The sequence below is a fragment of the Melanaphis sacchari genome, unplaced genomic scaffold (genome assembly GCF_002803265.2).
Source record: "Melanaphis sacchari strain LSU unplaced genomic scaffold, SCAv2.0 Contig152_pilon_pilon, whole genome shotgun sequence".
Classification (NCBI taxonomy): Eukaryota; Metazoa; Arthropoda; class Insecta; order Hemiptera; family Aphididae; genus Melanaphis; species Melanaphis sacchari.
In genome coordinates, this window is record NW_020270670.1 from 21,169 (window position 1) to 38,559 (window position 17,391).

The window sequence follows — 17,391 nt, forward strand, 5'->3', positions numbered from 1 at the left end:
TCCTTATTTTTATAAAACGCTACCCAATGACTTCCATCGCCTGAAGATATATCCAAGTTTAATATTCCACATTCAATTTTAAGCGGTTTTTTAGGTAAGTCGTTACGTGAAAAGATTCCACGGAAATGACTAATATTAAACCCTCCAACATATTTTATAATATCTTGAGATGAAAGTGGTCTATTAGGCAGCGTATTCATCAGTTTTTTTTTCTTAACCTATTATTCTTCAGATATAATCCACTACCTTTTTTTTCTTTTTGAATTTTGTATTGCATTATACACACTAGCACTTCCAGACAGTAAACTACCAAGTGCTGATAATCCTGCAAAAATAGGTACTAAGGGAATCGCACCTCCTGTCTGACCCGGTATCAAAATCTGTCTTTTACCACTATAATTTTTCTTAACCTTGCTTCTTTTTTTCGCTGCTAATGAACTATTTTTTTTTCTGGCTTGTTTTTGTCTACTTTTATAACCCATCCCCATTTTTTGTTTAGCCTTCATCGCATTTGTTACCAAGTAGGCAACAATTTTCTCTTTTCGAGGAGTGTCTTTAGCTTTAAATCTTTCCCAAGAACGATTTTCTAACACTTTATCAGTTTTATGCCTTTCAACTAAATTTTTACTTTTCGCGTACACTAAGTCGTGATCGCGACAAGCGTTATCTGATGGGTTTATTCCTTAATCACCACGATCTATTCGCTTTTCTAATTTCGTACCAGGACCACAAAACTGATAACCAGGAATGTGAGCTTCAAACGGAAGACTATTTATAAGAGAGTTTATAAAACCTTTACCAGTCTTATCCGATTTCCACTTAAGAGTTGAACGCGTCATCAATAACTGATAATAAATTATAAATTCTAGAGTATTTATAAGAAAATGAATTTGATTGAACAGAAAGATAAATTAGATATTTTAAATGTTGATACTCAAGTTATAAAAAATTGTCAAGACACCACGGTCCGTTATTACCCGAAACTATACGTGCTATTATAGTTGGTCCTAGTGGTTCGGGTAAAACAAATATAATGTATAACCTAATCACACATGAAAACGGTTTAAGATTTGAGAATATTTATTTATACTCTAAAACTTCTAATCAGGAAAAATATATTTTATTAAAAAAAATAATAGATGATATAAAGAGTGCTAACCTTTTTTTATTCACAGACACTGACAAAGTTATAAAACTAAATCTAACAAAAAAAATTCTATCATTATATTCGATGATGTATCATGTGGCCCGCAATCGATTATAAGAGATTATTTCAGTATGGGTAGGCTCAGGTGCTAGCTCTGTATTTTATTTAGCACAAACATATTCTAAAATTCCAAAACAATTGGTGAGAGATAACTCAAACTTTTTAATAATACTAAAACAGGATGATACAAATTTACGGTCATATATTTAATGACAGTGGCGCAACTTGGTAGTAAGGGGCCCATGTGAAAATATCTAGATTGGGGCCCTTCCCTGCTAAAAAAAAAAAAAAAAAAATAGTCATAAACGATATAAGTACCTTATTATATTATAATTCTAAAATTATTGTTTTCTCACATGTCAATATGTCACATAATTATTATAAAGTTACATAATTTTTTTTATAAAATCAAGTATAAAAATTAATTTTTCTTGTTTTTACAGTAGCAAAGTCATTTATTATTTTGTTTGTATCCAAGTCAGCTGTTTTTTCTTTTTCGATGTTTAATATACTGATGTTGGAAAGGCGATCTTGGCCAATTGAGTTTCGCAGGTAATTCTTTTATCAATTTTAATTTTGAGAAAGATCTCTCTGTCGAAGCAACTGTTACGGGTAACATTAAATATATAAGACATGCACTTAATACATCACTATATGTAGTGCTAAAATCATTTTCTAAAATAAATATGGCCAAATCTTTTAATATATTTTATTCCTGAAATCTTTGCAAACAATTCTTTTATGGATAATAATTGACGCGTAAAATCTGGACTTTGTCATCATGATATAACTGTACAAAATCATAAGAAGCTTTGACTATTTCTTCTTCTTTACTTTCAACTAATATAGATGGATATAGAAAATGGAAATGGTCATTAACTTTTTTCAAGCCTTCAAATCTTGAATTTATTCGAAATAATACTGTATCTATAATTGGTAAAAATAATTTAATTTTTTAATTTTCTTCCGTAATATTTAGTCGTCGATCTCCATCAATCTCATCAAAATGTTTGATTACAAACCTTGTTCGTTCTGTTCGAAAATTCGTTGTAATGTCCCAACTTTTACATAAGTTTTTGGTTGTTAATAATACATTTTCATAGTCACATCTTAATCTTGTAATAAAATTAGTAGCCTCTTCTAAATTTTTGCAAGCATTAAATAAATTTGTGTTTTTTTTTTTTTGCGTAGATTTTGATATACCATGTAATGGTTTTAAAATATTTTCCCACAGGCACAATAAAAAAACAAACTCCATTGACTCCATTTTTTTTTTTAAACACATACTAGCAAACCTTTCATCTTTTTTTTGACTTGTTAAAGATATATTTGATAAGGATTTCAAAACATCTTTAAATCTTACTTTTAAAGCATATATTGACTTATGTCGAGATTCCTAACGAATTGGACAAACTTATTTCAATACCTTTTGTTTAATTTTACTAGATACATCTTCTCCAATTGCAAGGGTTGACCATCTGGGGGCACTGGAACTAAAAAATACAAATATTGCCTGAATTGTATTAAAGAAATGTAAAGCTTTTTCAGTAGTCTTAACCGCATCTGTTATAACTAAATTCAGGTTATGTGAGCAGCAGTAAACATAAAATGCATTCGGAACTATATCTTTAATTCTTTTCTGTACTCCAGAATAAATGCCACTAATCACAGCTGCTCCATCGTATCCTTGTCCTTTACACTTTTTGACATCCAGTTCCAATTTCAATAAAACATCAGTCAATAATTTTTCATAATTTTCGGCTCCATGTTGATCAATTGCAAAAAAAACCCATAAATGACTCTTCAATTTTTAATGTTCTCAATTCATAGTTAAGCACTACATATCTAATCACAACACTAACTTGGTAAATTTTATTAATGTCTTGTGTAGAATCCATGATGATTGAAAAACACTGGGCATTTTGTATTTCCTTACAGAGTAATCTTTGTGTACTTGTAGCTAATATTTCAATTATTTCATTTTGCACTTGCCAACTGAGGTACTTAATTTTTTTTTTTCATCATTTAACAAATTATTCATTATTGGATCAAACCCTGATAAAAGCTTTATGGTCCTCATAAAATTTCCTATAGTAATAAAATAGAATAATTATGTACTTACTTTTGTTTTAAAATACATTACTAATTACAATATTTTTACATTCATAATATATTTCACCTATATGTCCAAATTACCAATATAATACTATTTAAATACTAACTATTTAAGTTAATTTATTTACCTTCACTTGTAGTTAAGCCATCATTATTTTTATGCTCATGTCCTCTGAGTGCTGTGTTCCCAGCTGTTAACGATAAAATCACTTTAATTATTCGTGTTAGTGCTGCTCTCCAATAGGTAGCTTCATCTGAATATTGTTTTTCTGTAACTTTGTCAATTGTAAAAATTTTTTCCCAGTTATAACGAATCTTCCCAGCATCAATATGTTGAATGGATTTCTCATGCTTATCAATTTTAAATGTTAAATGTCTCCAGTCATCAACTCCATTAATCCATGCAGTATTATAATAAGAATATTGTCGGTTGGCAAATAACCAACATGTTTCACAGTAAGCTACATTCAATCCAACCGAGTAACACAACCAAAATCTCTGAACTTTTATACCAGATTTTAATGTCATTGAGTAAAAGTAGGAAGAGAATTTATAGGTATTACCATCTTCATGTAGACTACTAGGAAAAGCTATATTTGGTCGACAGAGCCCATAAGCTAAAATAGATCTTTTAATATTACTATCATTGATATTTTCATTAAAATGAACTCTATCAGTTGGATATTCATTCTTTAAATTCAATTTTATAATATAAAAAATCAAAATGTTATATTGTTGTATTAAATAATTTAATTTAATTTACCATTGACTCTTGCATTAGCTATTTGTTCAACATCAGTAATATTAACTACATCAGTATAAACAACTTGAACAACAGATTCAATTGATTCACATACACAATTGGTTTTATTATTATCTGTGTCGCCAGCAATATTACAACCATACATGACTTCTATACAAAAAATATAATTTTAAATTATGCTTATTTATTATATTTTATTACTTTATTTTAAAATTAAACTCAAAAAAACAAAAAATTGTATTTACAGAAAACAGTCTCAACGAGTAATGTTGTATGAGTATGATGGTTACCTACATAGCGCTTCTACAATAACTGCTACAAATTAATTATTATTATTTAAAACATCCCTTTGACAGATTTAGTGTTTAGATTTTCATGAGATGTTTCTGAATCAGGTAATTGTGGTTTTATAAAATTATTTAATGACCCTTTTAATTTTTTAAGTTCTTCATCTTTTTTGAATTTGAATTTTCGTTTTTGAGCCCTACTCAAATATTGCCTTGAAGCCATTTAGTTTTTACTCAGAAAAAACCAATTAAGTAATGTAAAAAAATAAATGAAAACTTCAAATGTTTTCAACTAACTAAAACTAAAGACATGTAGACAGCAAGGCAGCTATAAATTGCTATAAGTTATAACCAATACTCAATAGGCAATAAGTAATATACTAATCCTATAATAATAAAAATATTATCTATCTTAATATCTAATATTATTGTCAGTTCTCAATACAACTATACAAGCATTCTATAAATAGATAGGTTTTTATATCTTATTATCGACAGGCGTACATAAATTGTCATGACTGATAAGAAATTTTAATACTCTATTGCAGTGGTTCTCAACCTTTTTTAGTTCACGGCACACTATTATACATCATAAGTTTTCACGGCACACTCACGCACTTGACAACCACAACAACTTCGACAAATTCGCCGAAGGCATTAGTTATCGCTACGCGCCTATACATGTGTATCCGGTATCGTCTTATCTGCACAATTAGCACACAATTGGTCAATTGATAATTTTAATTTATTTCCGTAAAACTGTACAGTTCTAAAAACTAAAGGGGGCCACACACGTTCAGTTAAAACTGTGCGATCCGACTGCATAGTTTTATTTATAGGATAAATCGTTTTAATGGCTAAAACACACACCTTCAGTTAAAACTGAGCGATTTGACGGTACAATCAGAATAAATCGTTAATAGTCCAGCTATGGCGACGACAGATGATACTGTTGCAATTCTCGGACTAATGTGTATTTTAAAAAATAAAAAACGTAAAAAACGTAACTTATGGTGTAAAGAATGGTTACTAAAAAGAAATAAATATTCGCATACAAATTTGTTAAATGAATTGAGAATTACTCCAAAAGATTTTAATAATTATTTGCGAATGAATGAAAATACCTATCTGCACCTTCTTTCTTTAGTAACACCACTTATCCAAAAACAAAATACTGTAATGAGGGATGCTATATCACCTCATGAAAGATTGACAGCGACCGGAAGAACCTATGAATGTCTAAAATATTTTACAATTATATCACCACAATCACTGTCTACTATTATACCAGAAACATGTGAAGCAATATACACAGTTCTACACGAGGAGTATCTAAAGGTATGTACTTAATAAAACTGCGATTTTATTATAGAGTTTTATTAAGTTACTGGTTTTTTATTAACATAATTTAAGATAAAACATAATTAGATAATAGTCATATACATAACATTTATACATAGAATGCATGGACACATCGATTAAATATTACTGCTATCAAAGTGAGATAAATATGAAGATGCGGTTTCGGCTGAATTCGGTTGTGGCAACAAAACTCCTTCTTGAGTATCCTGCAGTTGGTTATTAGTTTGGTACATAGTAGTTGGACAAGATAAATGAACTGGTTGAATAATAGATGATTCATTATATCCAGCTACAGTACTAGGATAAATACGATGTAATGGAAGTGAATAATTAGTTGAATTCTGAGGTATGTCAGAATGGTTTGATGTGGAAGAACTAGACAAAGGTGTTGATGAGCGAGAATAAACTTCATCAAATGGCGTTGTTGTTGGAGTCATTACCTTATGTGATATTGTTAAGTTCCCCATTTCGCCTAAGAACAAAGCTTCGTTGATAATTTTTTCAGCAAACAATGCTTGTGTTTTGTCTAAGTCTCGAAGTTTCAGTACCCCTTGAAGTTTACCCCTTTACCGAAAATGTCATATCGATCATCTTGAGATGCTGGACGTTTAAAGTGATTCTGTACGGTTAACAAAACATCTTTTGTTAAAGCTGCTTCAGAATTTCTTTTTAATGGTCTTGTAGATTGAGATTTAGTGCAAGTAGTATCTGTAGAAGTAGTACTTGTGGGAGTAGATGTAGGTAGATCTTCAGAAGAAGGGTCCTCATTTGATTCTATTGCTGTTTCTGATAATTTTTCCAGATTAATCTGAAACAATATTTTTTTACTTTAGTTTCCACGAACATTCAATGAATGGAAAAATATATCGTTGTTATTTGAAGAAAAATGGAACTTTCCTCATCTACTTGGAGCAATAGATAGAAAACATGTGGCTATAACTGCACCAATGGGAAGTGGTTCGGAGTATTATAATTATAAAAAACATCACAGTATGGTTTTAATGGTTATAGTTGATGCACAATATCAGTTTATTTTGTGTGATTTTGGAACTAATGGTAGAGTTTCGGATGCAGGGGTATTACAAAACACAAAATTCTTTCAAATGTTACAAAATAATGAGCTTAACATTCCAGCTGAAGAACTTGTCACGAATAGTTCAAGACATTTACCATACGTTTTTGTTGCTGATGACGCATTTCAGTTAAGATCGGACATAATGAAACCATTCAGACAAGCCGATTTGACGTCTTCTGAAAAAAAAAATATACAACTATCGTGTATCACGAGCAAGGAGAATCGTAGAGAACGCTTTCGGAATTTTGGCACGCGATTTAGAATTTTTCACACAAACATTAATTTAAATCCAAAAAAAATTGAGTCAATCGTCATGGAATCTTGTGTGTTACATAATTACTTAATCAAAAAAGTACCGAACTTATATGCACCAACTGATGGTTTTGATCGTGAACAAATAGATAATGGAACCACCTTAGAAGGATATGACTCAAGCAATTCTGCCATGGAACCTTTAGATGCAAAAAATCCTAGAAATATAGCCAAAACATCGAAAATGATCAAAGAAGAATTTATGAACTATTTTAATAACGAAGGAAGCGTTCCGTGGCAAAATTACTTTATTTAATTTGTATACGTTTTATAAATAAGTTATCATAAATATAACTGTTACTTATTATTACTAATTTAAAAGTTTTATAAATAATATCATTATGTATAATTATAATAATTATTATTTATTATGTAATTGAATTGTAATTTTCTGTAGAGAAGAAGAACCTATCTGCTATTATAGTAACTTATGGAGAACCTTGTATTAAATTTTCAAGTTTTTTGACCCAACGAATAAAATTTTATTGACATTTATAGAATAAAAAACTAAAAAAACGGAAAATTTCAAATGTCTATAAATAATATTTACTTAATTTTCTTATCTCATCATTGTCGGTGTCCAAATTAGAGCGTGAAGGCCTTGGTATATCTTGATCATTTAAAAATGTCATTAATGGGAAATACCATAACTTTGGTTCATACATATCTTCTGAACCTGATCCAGATTTTGATATCATTACTTTTTTTAATTCTTTTTTGTAGGTACAACGCAAATTATTTATTTTTCTTATGACTGATTCCTTATTCGCGTCAGGTTCTATTTCACGTAATTTTAATATTAATTTTGAATACGCGGCATCTTTTTTGTTTCGATCGTGGTATTCTTTTTGTTTAACTTTCCAAAGACACGGTTCAGAACGATAAATATCTATAAATTCTTCGGTCCACTCTCGAAGTTTTGTTGCCATAGTTTAAATGGCAAAGACAAAATAAGTTGTTAATTAATATATTTTATAATAAAGTTTGAACTACTCGTGAGGTTGAGTCTACTTTCACGTGACTGTAGCGAAACTAAAAACTGTGCAGTTGACGTTTGTCTACACACACATTGTCTTATCTGCACAGTTTAATTGCCACAGTTTTATCAATTGGTATTTTCAATTTATTTCCGATCAACTGCACAGTTTTAAAAATTACGTCGCATTAACCTACACACGTGCGATTTATCTGTACAGATAAAACTGTGCAGTCGGATCGCACAGTTTTAACTGAACGTGTGTTGGCCGTAGACGACGTAAACGTACACGTAAATTTAAGTTTAAAAAATTTTTTAGTGCGTAGTTTTTATTGTAATATGGATAAATTTATAGTAAAAAAAAGAAAACTTGAAGATGGTGTACCATTGAATAGTAGCATCGAAAAGGAGGATGATCCTGTTGCAAGTACAAGTGTTGTAAGTAAAGTGATGCAGGAAAACAAACAACCTTCTTCTATTTTAGTCCGTAAGTACCTTGATAATTATTTGAGCTTTGGTTTTACATTTAATGGTCCTGAAAACCATCCTGTACCTCAATGTATCGTGTGTGGAGAAAAACTCAGCAACGAATCCATGGTCCCTAGTAAACTGAAAAGGCATTTAAGTAGTAAACATAGCCATCTACTTGGAAAAGATAAAAATTACTTCAGTCGACTGTTGTCATCGGAAGAAAAACAGGCAAAAAACCATGGTACGTAGAGCTACTATTAGTGAGAAAGCACTATTGGCCAGTTATAAAGTTTCTGAAATAGTAGCCAAACGAATGCAGCCTCACACTATCGCAGAAGACGTCATTTTACCGGCCTGCAAAGAAATACTTAAATCTATGCTGGGTGACAGAGAAGGAAATATCTTTGGTTTCATTGTCAAACGATACAGTATCAAGGCGTATTGATGACATGTCTTCAGACATCCAATGCCATGTGCGTGAAAAGTTAAGTGACAGTAGATTATTTGCACTACAGCTCGATGAGTCAACTGATATAAGTAAGAAATGCCAATTACTAAACTATATCAGATTCATTGATGATGATTCAGTTATCGAACAATTTCTGGCATGTTCTGAACTACCCACAACGTCAACTGGAGCAGACGTGTATGATTCAATATCCAATACTTTAACACAGTGGTTGTCAACCTTTTTGGGTCCACGGCTCCTTTTGATTTTGAAATAAAATATACGGCTCCCATACGAACATTTAAAATAAACAAATTTACATTATTAAAAATAATTTTAATCTAACTTTATTTAATGATAAACATGTAATTAGGTATTAATAATAGGAAATATTTTTTTGAGATTTATTTTTTACATACAATTAAAAAATTAATACATTAATAATAATTTTAATTTTTAATGGGACGGCTGTGCTTGTTTTTGTTGCATTATATCATCAAATCGTGGGGTAAATTTTGATAGTGCGATTCTCATTTCCTTTTCGGTATTTAGTTTACCTCTGTATTTACTTTTGATTACTGCTAAGGCCGAAAAACCCGTTTCACATAAGATCTGTCTCACACGTGCAACATGTTATATGTATTGGTGCGCGTAAATTTTATTTTTAGTTTCTATTGCGAACGCGGCTCCCTTGATAACAACCGGCGACGCCTCTGGGAGCCGCGACGCACAGGTTGAAAACCCCTGCTTTAACAGACAATGGGCTATCTTGGAAAAACTGTCTTTCTGTTTGTACTGACGGTGCACCTGCTATGACAGGAAAATTCAAAGGATTTGTTGCTAAAGTTAAACAACATGATCCGAATGTGGGCTCAACACATTGTTTTATATACTGCGAGGCCTTAATGGTGAAAACTATTCCTGCAGAATTGAAAAGTGTTTTGAACCTAGTTGTAAACATAGTAAATTTCGTTAAATCGAGGGCTCTTAAGACAAGACTTCTCAAAGAAATGTGTCATGAAGCGGGATCTAAGCATGATACTCTGGTTCTTCATACAAAGATACGCTGGTTGTCGAAAGGTTAAGTCCTGCAGAGATTTTATGAGCTTAAAAACGAGCTGTCAAAACTTTTTAGCACTGAAAAACCAGACTTTGTTGCGTATTTGAACGACACAGAGTGGTGTGCCAAAGTAGCTTACTTGGCTGATATATTTTATCATTTAAACTGCTTAAATGAAAGTATGCAAGGAAAAGAAGAAAATGTCCTGACCTCAAGTGATAAATTAAAAGGGTTCTTAAAGAAACTACAAGTTTGGAAACGGCATGTAGAAAATAAAAGTTTAAATATGTTTCCTTTAACTTTTGATATAGATCCTCAGGGAGACATAACCGCTCAACTAGTTTTAAATCACCTTACAGATCTTGAGGACAGCATGGCACAGTATTTTCCCCATATCTCAGTTGATAAGTATGATTGGGTTCGCAATCCTTACGCTACTTCGTCAGAATCAACAGCTGACCTATCTCTTAAGAAAGAAGAACAGTTGGCAGAAATTCAGGAGGATAGAACACTACGACTAAAATATAATGAATCACCACTAATTAGATTTTGGATGTATGCAAAGACAGAATATCCAGTAATAGCAGATGAAGCAATCAACATTTTGTTACACTTTTCAACCACCTACTTGTGTGAGTTAGGCTTTTTGGCACTTACAAACATAAAAAACAAAAAACGGGAGAGGCTTCTTTCCGTTGATCAGGAAATGCGTGTCTGCTTGTCTTCAATTCGACCACGTATTGAACTTTTATGTACGAAACGACAAGCTCAAGTTTCACACTAGTAATTTAAAATTTATTCACTTTATGATATAAATATTCCTTTGTTTACTTTAAATAATTTAGTTCTTTAAATATTATTATACTGCTATATTTTTAAAAATAAATGTCACGAAATAAAACACTGTTTTCAATATTTAATAACATTTCTCGCGGCACACCGGTTGAGAACCACTGCTCTATTGACTCTATACCCACATACTGATACCATTGATTTTAAAATATTTTAAAATCAATGCTGATACCCACTACCCAAGGCATACTGTATGACTGTGTATGGCTGTACGCCCATACGGTACCCAGGTTTCTCCGGGTTTCTTACATACCTAGGTAATAGGTATTATTACTCAAAATTCAACTCTCTAAACTCAAAAGACTAAAAAGTAAAGATAATATTATATTAAAAATTTAAAACAATGATATTTATATACTATAGATTATAGTAGAAATATCATAAAAGAGATCTCGGGAATCGGGGCCCCCAAAAACCGGGGGCCCCTGTGAATTGCACACCCAACACTCCCGATAATTGTGCCACTGTTTAATGATCATTCATCGGCAGATATGGATTTCTCAGAATTTCGGAAAATTTCTCATTTATGCTGGAATCATAATGATTACGGATTTATGGTTATCGATAAAACACGTGAAATCAATAAAGGTAGATATAGATGTGGTTTTCATACTTTCATTAAAAAATAAAATAATTATATAAATATAGTTGTAATTTAGTTAACATCTACATAATATGGTTTTAAGTCGGAGGAAACAGTTATATTAAATTATTATTTCTAATGGATAAAGAAAAAGTTTTGTTAGAAAATTTAGTGTCATCGAAAAAAAAAAATCAGACGTAAAATAATGGATATGAGACGTGGTGTTATAGATTCTGATAACTATTTTCGTGATACATTTAAACCTTTACTCAAACCATTGAATACATTGTCAGAAAAAAATATTCCGATTATTTCTAATAAAGATGAAGAAGTTTTAAATGCTAGTGATGATGATAACAAAAACTATTAAATCGGTTGCTGATGAAAAATATACTGATTATTGGACGTTGGCACATTATAAAACAAAAAACATTGAACATATTGATGCTAAAGACAGGTAATATATATATATATATATAAATGAATATTTTTTTTCTTTGTATTTACTTTGAAATAAAGTTAGTGTATATTAATGTAAAAATATGATAGAACACATTTATGTGATTTTAGGTGGAAACATGCAGAATGTTCATTAAAACTAGCGATAACAGACCAGTCGAAAGATCAGAATGTTTTAGGAGAGCTGAATGAAATTGTTCAAACGCCCTTTGATCGTTTTATGAAAGACCCAAAAAAAAAAATTATACAAAACGTTTTTTCAAAATAATTTATATATATGTATGAATCATGATGACAGTAAATAAAAATAATAATAAAAAAACTAGAATTATCATTTTTTTTATTTATTTAAAGAAAAATAAAATAGTACATTTAAAAATTGAAAAAAAAAACAAAAAATATATTAAGTTTAATATAATTTAATAAATATGAATACAGTATAAATGTAGTAATAATTATAAAATCAACATTTTTTATAAAAAAATTTTAGCAAACAAAAAATATGAGTATTAAATCTAAAGGTTTTAATTTTTATTACATTACCAAATCTTGCAAAATCATATTTGATAATGAATTAAAATGAAATTGCAACAACTCGTACATGAATGAAATATCATCACTTTGAATATTGCTATAACTAAAATCATAATTTTGAATATATTGGTTTGTAAATTCATTTCGTTGACAAGACGATGGTAATCCATTGACGTCGGCCTTTATCAACGCATATGCTGTATCAAATGTTTTTTGGTATGATTCCAACTTCTTTTGTTTTTCAACAATATACAAGTCGATACAATGTTGTAATTGTTTTAAACGATGTAAATCAACGTGAGATAATGTTATATAATTATTATTAGAATATAAAACAATAGTCGATTGGTTAACATTAACGGAATAGAAAAAGTTGTCAGGTATTTTAACACGTTTACATCGGGTATGTAAATTATCAATAATTGCGTTATAATTATTTTCACACATTAATGTACACCACTGATCTAGGTCTAACGTAACAATTTTTTTAGTTAATTTACATTCTAATAATATAATAATTGAAATCTGTTTATTAATCAAAAGTCAAACTGTTACACTTTTCTTTCCAAAAGGACGGATATCGAACACTGATTTTGATACAACAACTGGTGGATTCATATTATATAACGATAAGTTCTTTGAAATTATAAAAGATTTTCAAATTAATATTTATACGATTATTTAAAAAAAAAAAAAATGAATATAAACACTATGACAGTATAGCTTAAACTAACAGTATTTTTTTGCTCACACATGTTATATACTAAAACTGAAGAGGTTAAAAAAGAAAAAAACGGAAAAAAATGTGAACGTATAGTTTATTTGGATAGCGTGTCGAGGGTTATTTATCTACTTACGTATACCATTGAACCTGAAAATTAATCTTAACAAATTTAATTTAAACTAGACGCGTTATCCCACTAGACTATACGTTCACGAAATATTAAGATAAATATTAACACATTTAAATTGTTTCTTATAAAAACAGAAAAAATATATTAATAGAAAAAAATATTAAATTACGGTATCATTTGTCTTAAATTCACAATCACATTGACATACATCGTTAATCTTTCCGTACTTATTTATTATATTTTCAACAAACTGATTTCCTTTTGATAATAATACGTATATACACTTTGGATTCCATCTTGTGTGTTCAATCCATGGAATATCATCTTTTTCCCAATTATGTAAGATGAGTCCACAGCAAAAACATTCGACAATATATTTTTTCCCTGAATATTTAAAACCGCTTTCAGCTAATGAGTATTTATCTTGAGATGAAGTTAACGGGAATAAGTTGAATGTTTTCAATCTTGAAGAAAATGTTGTATATTCTGGGTATTTAGGATATGCATTATTTCGTACTAAAGAAACTAGTGAACTAAAATTGTTGCTAAAATTTTGAAAATTCATTTTTTGTAAAAATAAAGAACTTTTTAATAAGCAATAGGTCTTGATCAAATGATGGTTTAACACTAACTAAACTGAACTAGATTAGATTATTAATTTTAAAGTTTGAAAAAACTTTAAATTTAAAATTGTAGTGTGACCAATAAACTGTTTTTGTGTTAAACGAAAAAAAATTGAGTACAAGATTAAAATTACAGTGTAACCAATATAAATAAACTGTTTTAAAAAAACATCTGTTTTTTTGTGTTACACGGAGACGAAAATGAGCTCAAGGGGGATATTCCCGCTTAAACTTTTAAAATCTCCCTGCCCAAAAGTGCTGTGAACATACAAATACATACTACTTCTTTGGTTTCAGAAAAGTCATTGTTTTGATTGTCGAGGTTTGGTGGACTGAATAGAGAAAAGCGATTTGGCGTTACGAATTGTTTAGTTACTTTCGGTGATTGATTAGGGGAGTACTGACGTTTATGATTATTTTGAGTTTTCCAATCGTCGTTGGAGTTGGTTTCTTATGAAAAAACTGATGAATCATTTGGCACGCTCTGTATGCGTGACTTTTGGATAATGAGTGGAGATACAGTTTTATTATTTTTATTATTAGGCATTTTAGGTAATAGCACTGATTAGGACCGTAGTTGTACGGTCGGTCGCGTGTTGGTCAATAAGAGTATAATGCGATAAGGCGTTAGTCCCGATCGCGGCGAGTCTTATATTAGGTATTATACATTACCTGACGGTACTAATACCGCGATGAGCGCTGGAAGCGATAGCAAATTGTTACTTCGTTCAGTTGCATTGCTGTAAATTCCTTTATGTATGTTATAGATTTGTCAATAAAAATCTGTATAAAATAGTATTGTATCTGATATTGATTTGCCATAAGGTTTGTAGAAAATTTGTTTCTGCTATTGAGAATATCAAAGCATTATTAATATATTTATAAATTCTGATGTCGGTCCTGCCTTAATAAATTCATCATTATTTTGAGATAGGTAGGTCAATGCATCTGCTACACTACTACTAAGGTTTGTGCAGCCAATCTAACATTCATAATTTCATTGAAAGTGTATGTCTTTTATGGTTCCAGTTCTAGACAACCTTCTTTGCTCAGTTCATAAGGTTTCTTAATGTATTCAAATTTATTTCTTCTCCTTAAAATTCTTTATAATAACTCATTATTCAACATTCATTATTAATTTTAACATATGCCAGGATCATAAAAACAAACAATTTATCTTGTTCACCAAATTATAGTATATGTAAGTGGTTTGATTATGATTATTAAAGATTTGATTTAATAACTCTCCTATTCTGTACATTCTTAAGTCTTTTACCATCAAAGTAACTGAGCACAATATCACACCAGTTTCATAAAGTTCAATAACTTCATTAGTAAATTTGCCCGTTCACTTACCATTTAAACCATCAATCAAGAAATAAACCCAATGGGCATTTTCCAGTATCCAATTGATACCAACTACAAGGAATACCTAACATTTTGCTCAGTATTGTCATTATCATATGAATATAGCCCCATATTAATAATAACTAACATTATTACGCATGACTATCTACGTTTTACATGTCGCGTATGCATCCATCATCAATTACAGATTACAACAAATAGAACGGTCTTTGGCATCTTAGAAATTGATTCAAAAGATCCTTTGCTAACAACCCTGGACTCCATTTCACTACCATAGTCCACCATCTACCATAAAGTCCGAGATTGTAAGCTAAATTATTAAAGTTTTCACTATAACTATCCTTAGGTGAATAGTATTGTAATGTAACTGAGAACTGCTTTAGTTCTTTTGAATAACTTTTTAGTCCCAGATAATCATTTTTAACTAACTTTTCTAAAACATCAGAACCTAATGCCTATAATAATAAAACAAATTATGGTTTGATTGTAATAATTATTATTATTTATTTATTTATATGGTAATTACACAGTAATACTAATAAATAACAATTTTTATAATATATAACATAATAGTAAATTAATTTACTAGGTTAAATCAATAAATATAATTTTAGGTCAATTTAATATTACAAACATAAAATTTGGTTCAGATTTGTTTTAATTCCAATCAACTGTTAATTATATTATTCAATTAATAAACGACAGAGCTGGGCACTAATAAGTTAGAACTTAAGTAGTTATACTCATCTTAATTAGTTGCAATGTTAAAAAAAACTTAACTTGAACTAAAAAAAATTACTAACTTGAGCTTTGATCAATAAGACCATTAGATGCTCAGTGAGAAATTTTAAAAATTGTCACTGGACTCTTAAAGTGAAATCCCTTGAATTTAGGTACTTAAATTATCAGAAACATTCTGAAAGTAGATTTTTAACCGTTAAGTAATCCGTAAATGATACTTTTGATGGAGCCTTGTCTCTGGTTAACAATTCTATTTGCGTCGTAAACATGATATCAGTACATTTGATAACATTTAAATGTCTCTTCGCCTTTGGAGTTGAAAATTCTCAATGACAGTCACCACGTGTACTATTCCATTTTCTTTTGGTACAAGCTTGCAGTCATGAGCAATCAGAAAAACTAAAAATAAAATACATCATAACAGAATAAAACTTAAAAACATAAATTATAGTTACTACCTTTATGTTGAAAGTAGTGTCCATAAACTTATGTTATGTTCTGATTTTCATTATTATTTCCAATGCTTTCACGTTAGATTTCTGGTACTCAGAGTGTGCAATTCTACGTTACTATTTCTAATTGAGGTAGATAGATCTATATTTTCTTCTGGTCATTACTTACAACATTTTCATCTATGTTTGTGGTTTTAGGTATACACCGATATTGATTGTCTAGAATTATAGTTGCATAAACTTGGTACAGCAGTAGACCATTAGTTTACGTTTGTAACCATTTATATTTTGAAACATTTACATCAGAATGTTTTGAACATAACTGATGCCAGTTAGAAACAGTAGTCAGACCTAGACTGTCCATCCATTTTGTCGCAATGCAGCGTCTTTTGGAAACCTATAATAATATAAATTATCTTAAATAAATAATAGATAATAATATTAAAAGCTCGTGAATGATATGATACTACAAATGGAATGACAGTCATGTCGCCCGTTTTTGGATTGTCATTGCTTTACATATAACCAACGGTGAAACCATTATTAATCAAAACAAATATCTAATTATTAATTTAAAAATAAAATCTTACAGATATTTAAATTTGAATTTAAATTTGTCCTTTTAAATTTAGTTTTGTAAATAACGTTAAACTAAATGACAATATTTTTATCATTCATAATAAATACAATATTATCATTGATTATAAAATGATTATTAACCACACAGCTGACCACAGTAACCATTATGGTATAAAGCACTTTTATGAGACAAAATATATCTGCTCTCTAGGATCGCGGCACTTTACGTTAAAAGTATAGGAATGGCCTATCCATTCTTTATTATCTATG

At 29.9% G+C, this 17,391-nt stretch overlaps 5 protein-coding genes across 5 annotated transcripts; 3 read left to right on the forward strand and 2 right to left on the reverse strand.

The window, feature by feature from the left end:
- Positions 1 to 3,179: 3,179 nt before the first annotated feature.
- Positions 3,180 to 4,230, reverse strand: LOC112591998. The gene is made up of 3 exons (XM_025335962.1): positions 4,086 to 4,230; positions 3,451 to 4,017; positions 3,180 to 3,295 (listed from the first exon to the last, which is right to left on the reverse strand). The coding sequence occupies exons 1-3, from the start codon at positions 4,228 to 4,230 to the stop codon at positions 3,180 to 3,182; spliced, it is 828 nt and encodes a 275-aa protein (XP_025191747.1).
- Positions 4,231 to 6,726: 2,496 nt separating this feature from the next.
- LOC112591999 lies at positions 6,727 to 7,377 on the forward strand. Its single transcript, XM_025335963.1, has one exon. The coding sequence runs from the start codon at positions 6,727 to 6,729 to the stop codon at positions 7,375 to 7,377; it is 651 nt and encodes a 216-aa protein (XP_025191748.1).
- A 2,451-nt stretch (positions 7,378 to 9,828) lies between these two features.
- LOC112592000 (zinc finger BED domain-containing protein 5-like) lies at positions 9,829 to 10,860 on the forward strand. Its single transcript, XM_025335964.1, has 2 exons — positions 9,829 to 10,085; positions 10,152 to 10,860. The coding sequence occupies exons 1-2, from the start codon at positions 9,829 to 9,831 to the stop codon at positions 10,858 to 10,860; spliced, it is 966 nt and encodes a 321-aa protein (XP_025191749.1).
- Positions 10,861 to 11,861: 1,001 nt separating this feature from the next.
- On the forward strand, positions 11,862 to 12,208 carry LOC112592001 (the record flags this gene model as incomplete). The annotated part of the gene is made up of 2 exons (XM_025335965.1): positions 11,862 to 11,968; positions 12,082 to 12,208. Coding segments are annotated over exons 1-2 (234 nt in total), but the record flags the coding sequence as incomplete, so codon positions are not given.
- Positions 12,209 to 13,518: 1,310 nt separating this feature from the next.
- On the reverse strand, positions 13,519 to 13,923 carry LOC112592002 (death-associated inhibitor of apoptosis 1-like). Its single transcript, XM_025335966.1, has one exon. The coding sequence runs from the start codon at positions 13,921 to 13,923 to the stop codon at positions 13,519 to 13,521; it is 405 nt and encodes a 134-aa protein (XP_025191751.1).
- Between the last annotated feature and the right edge of the window lie 3,468 nt (positions 13,924 to 17,391).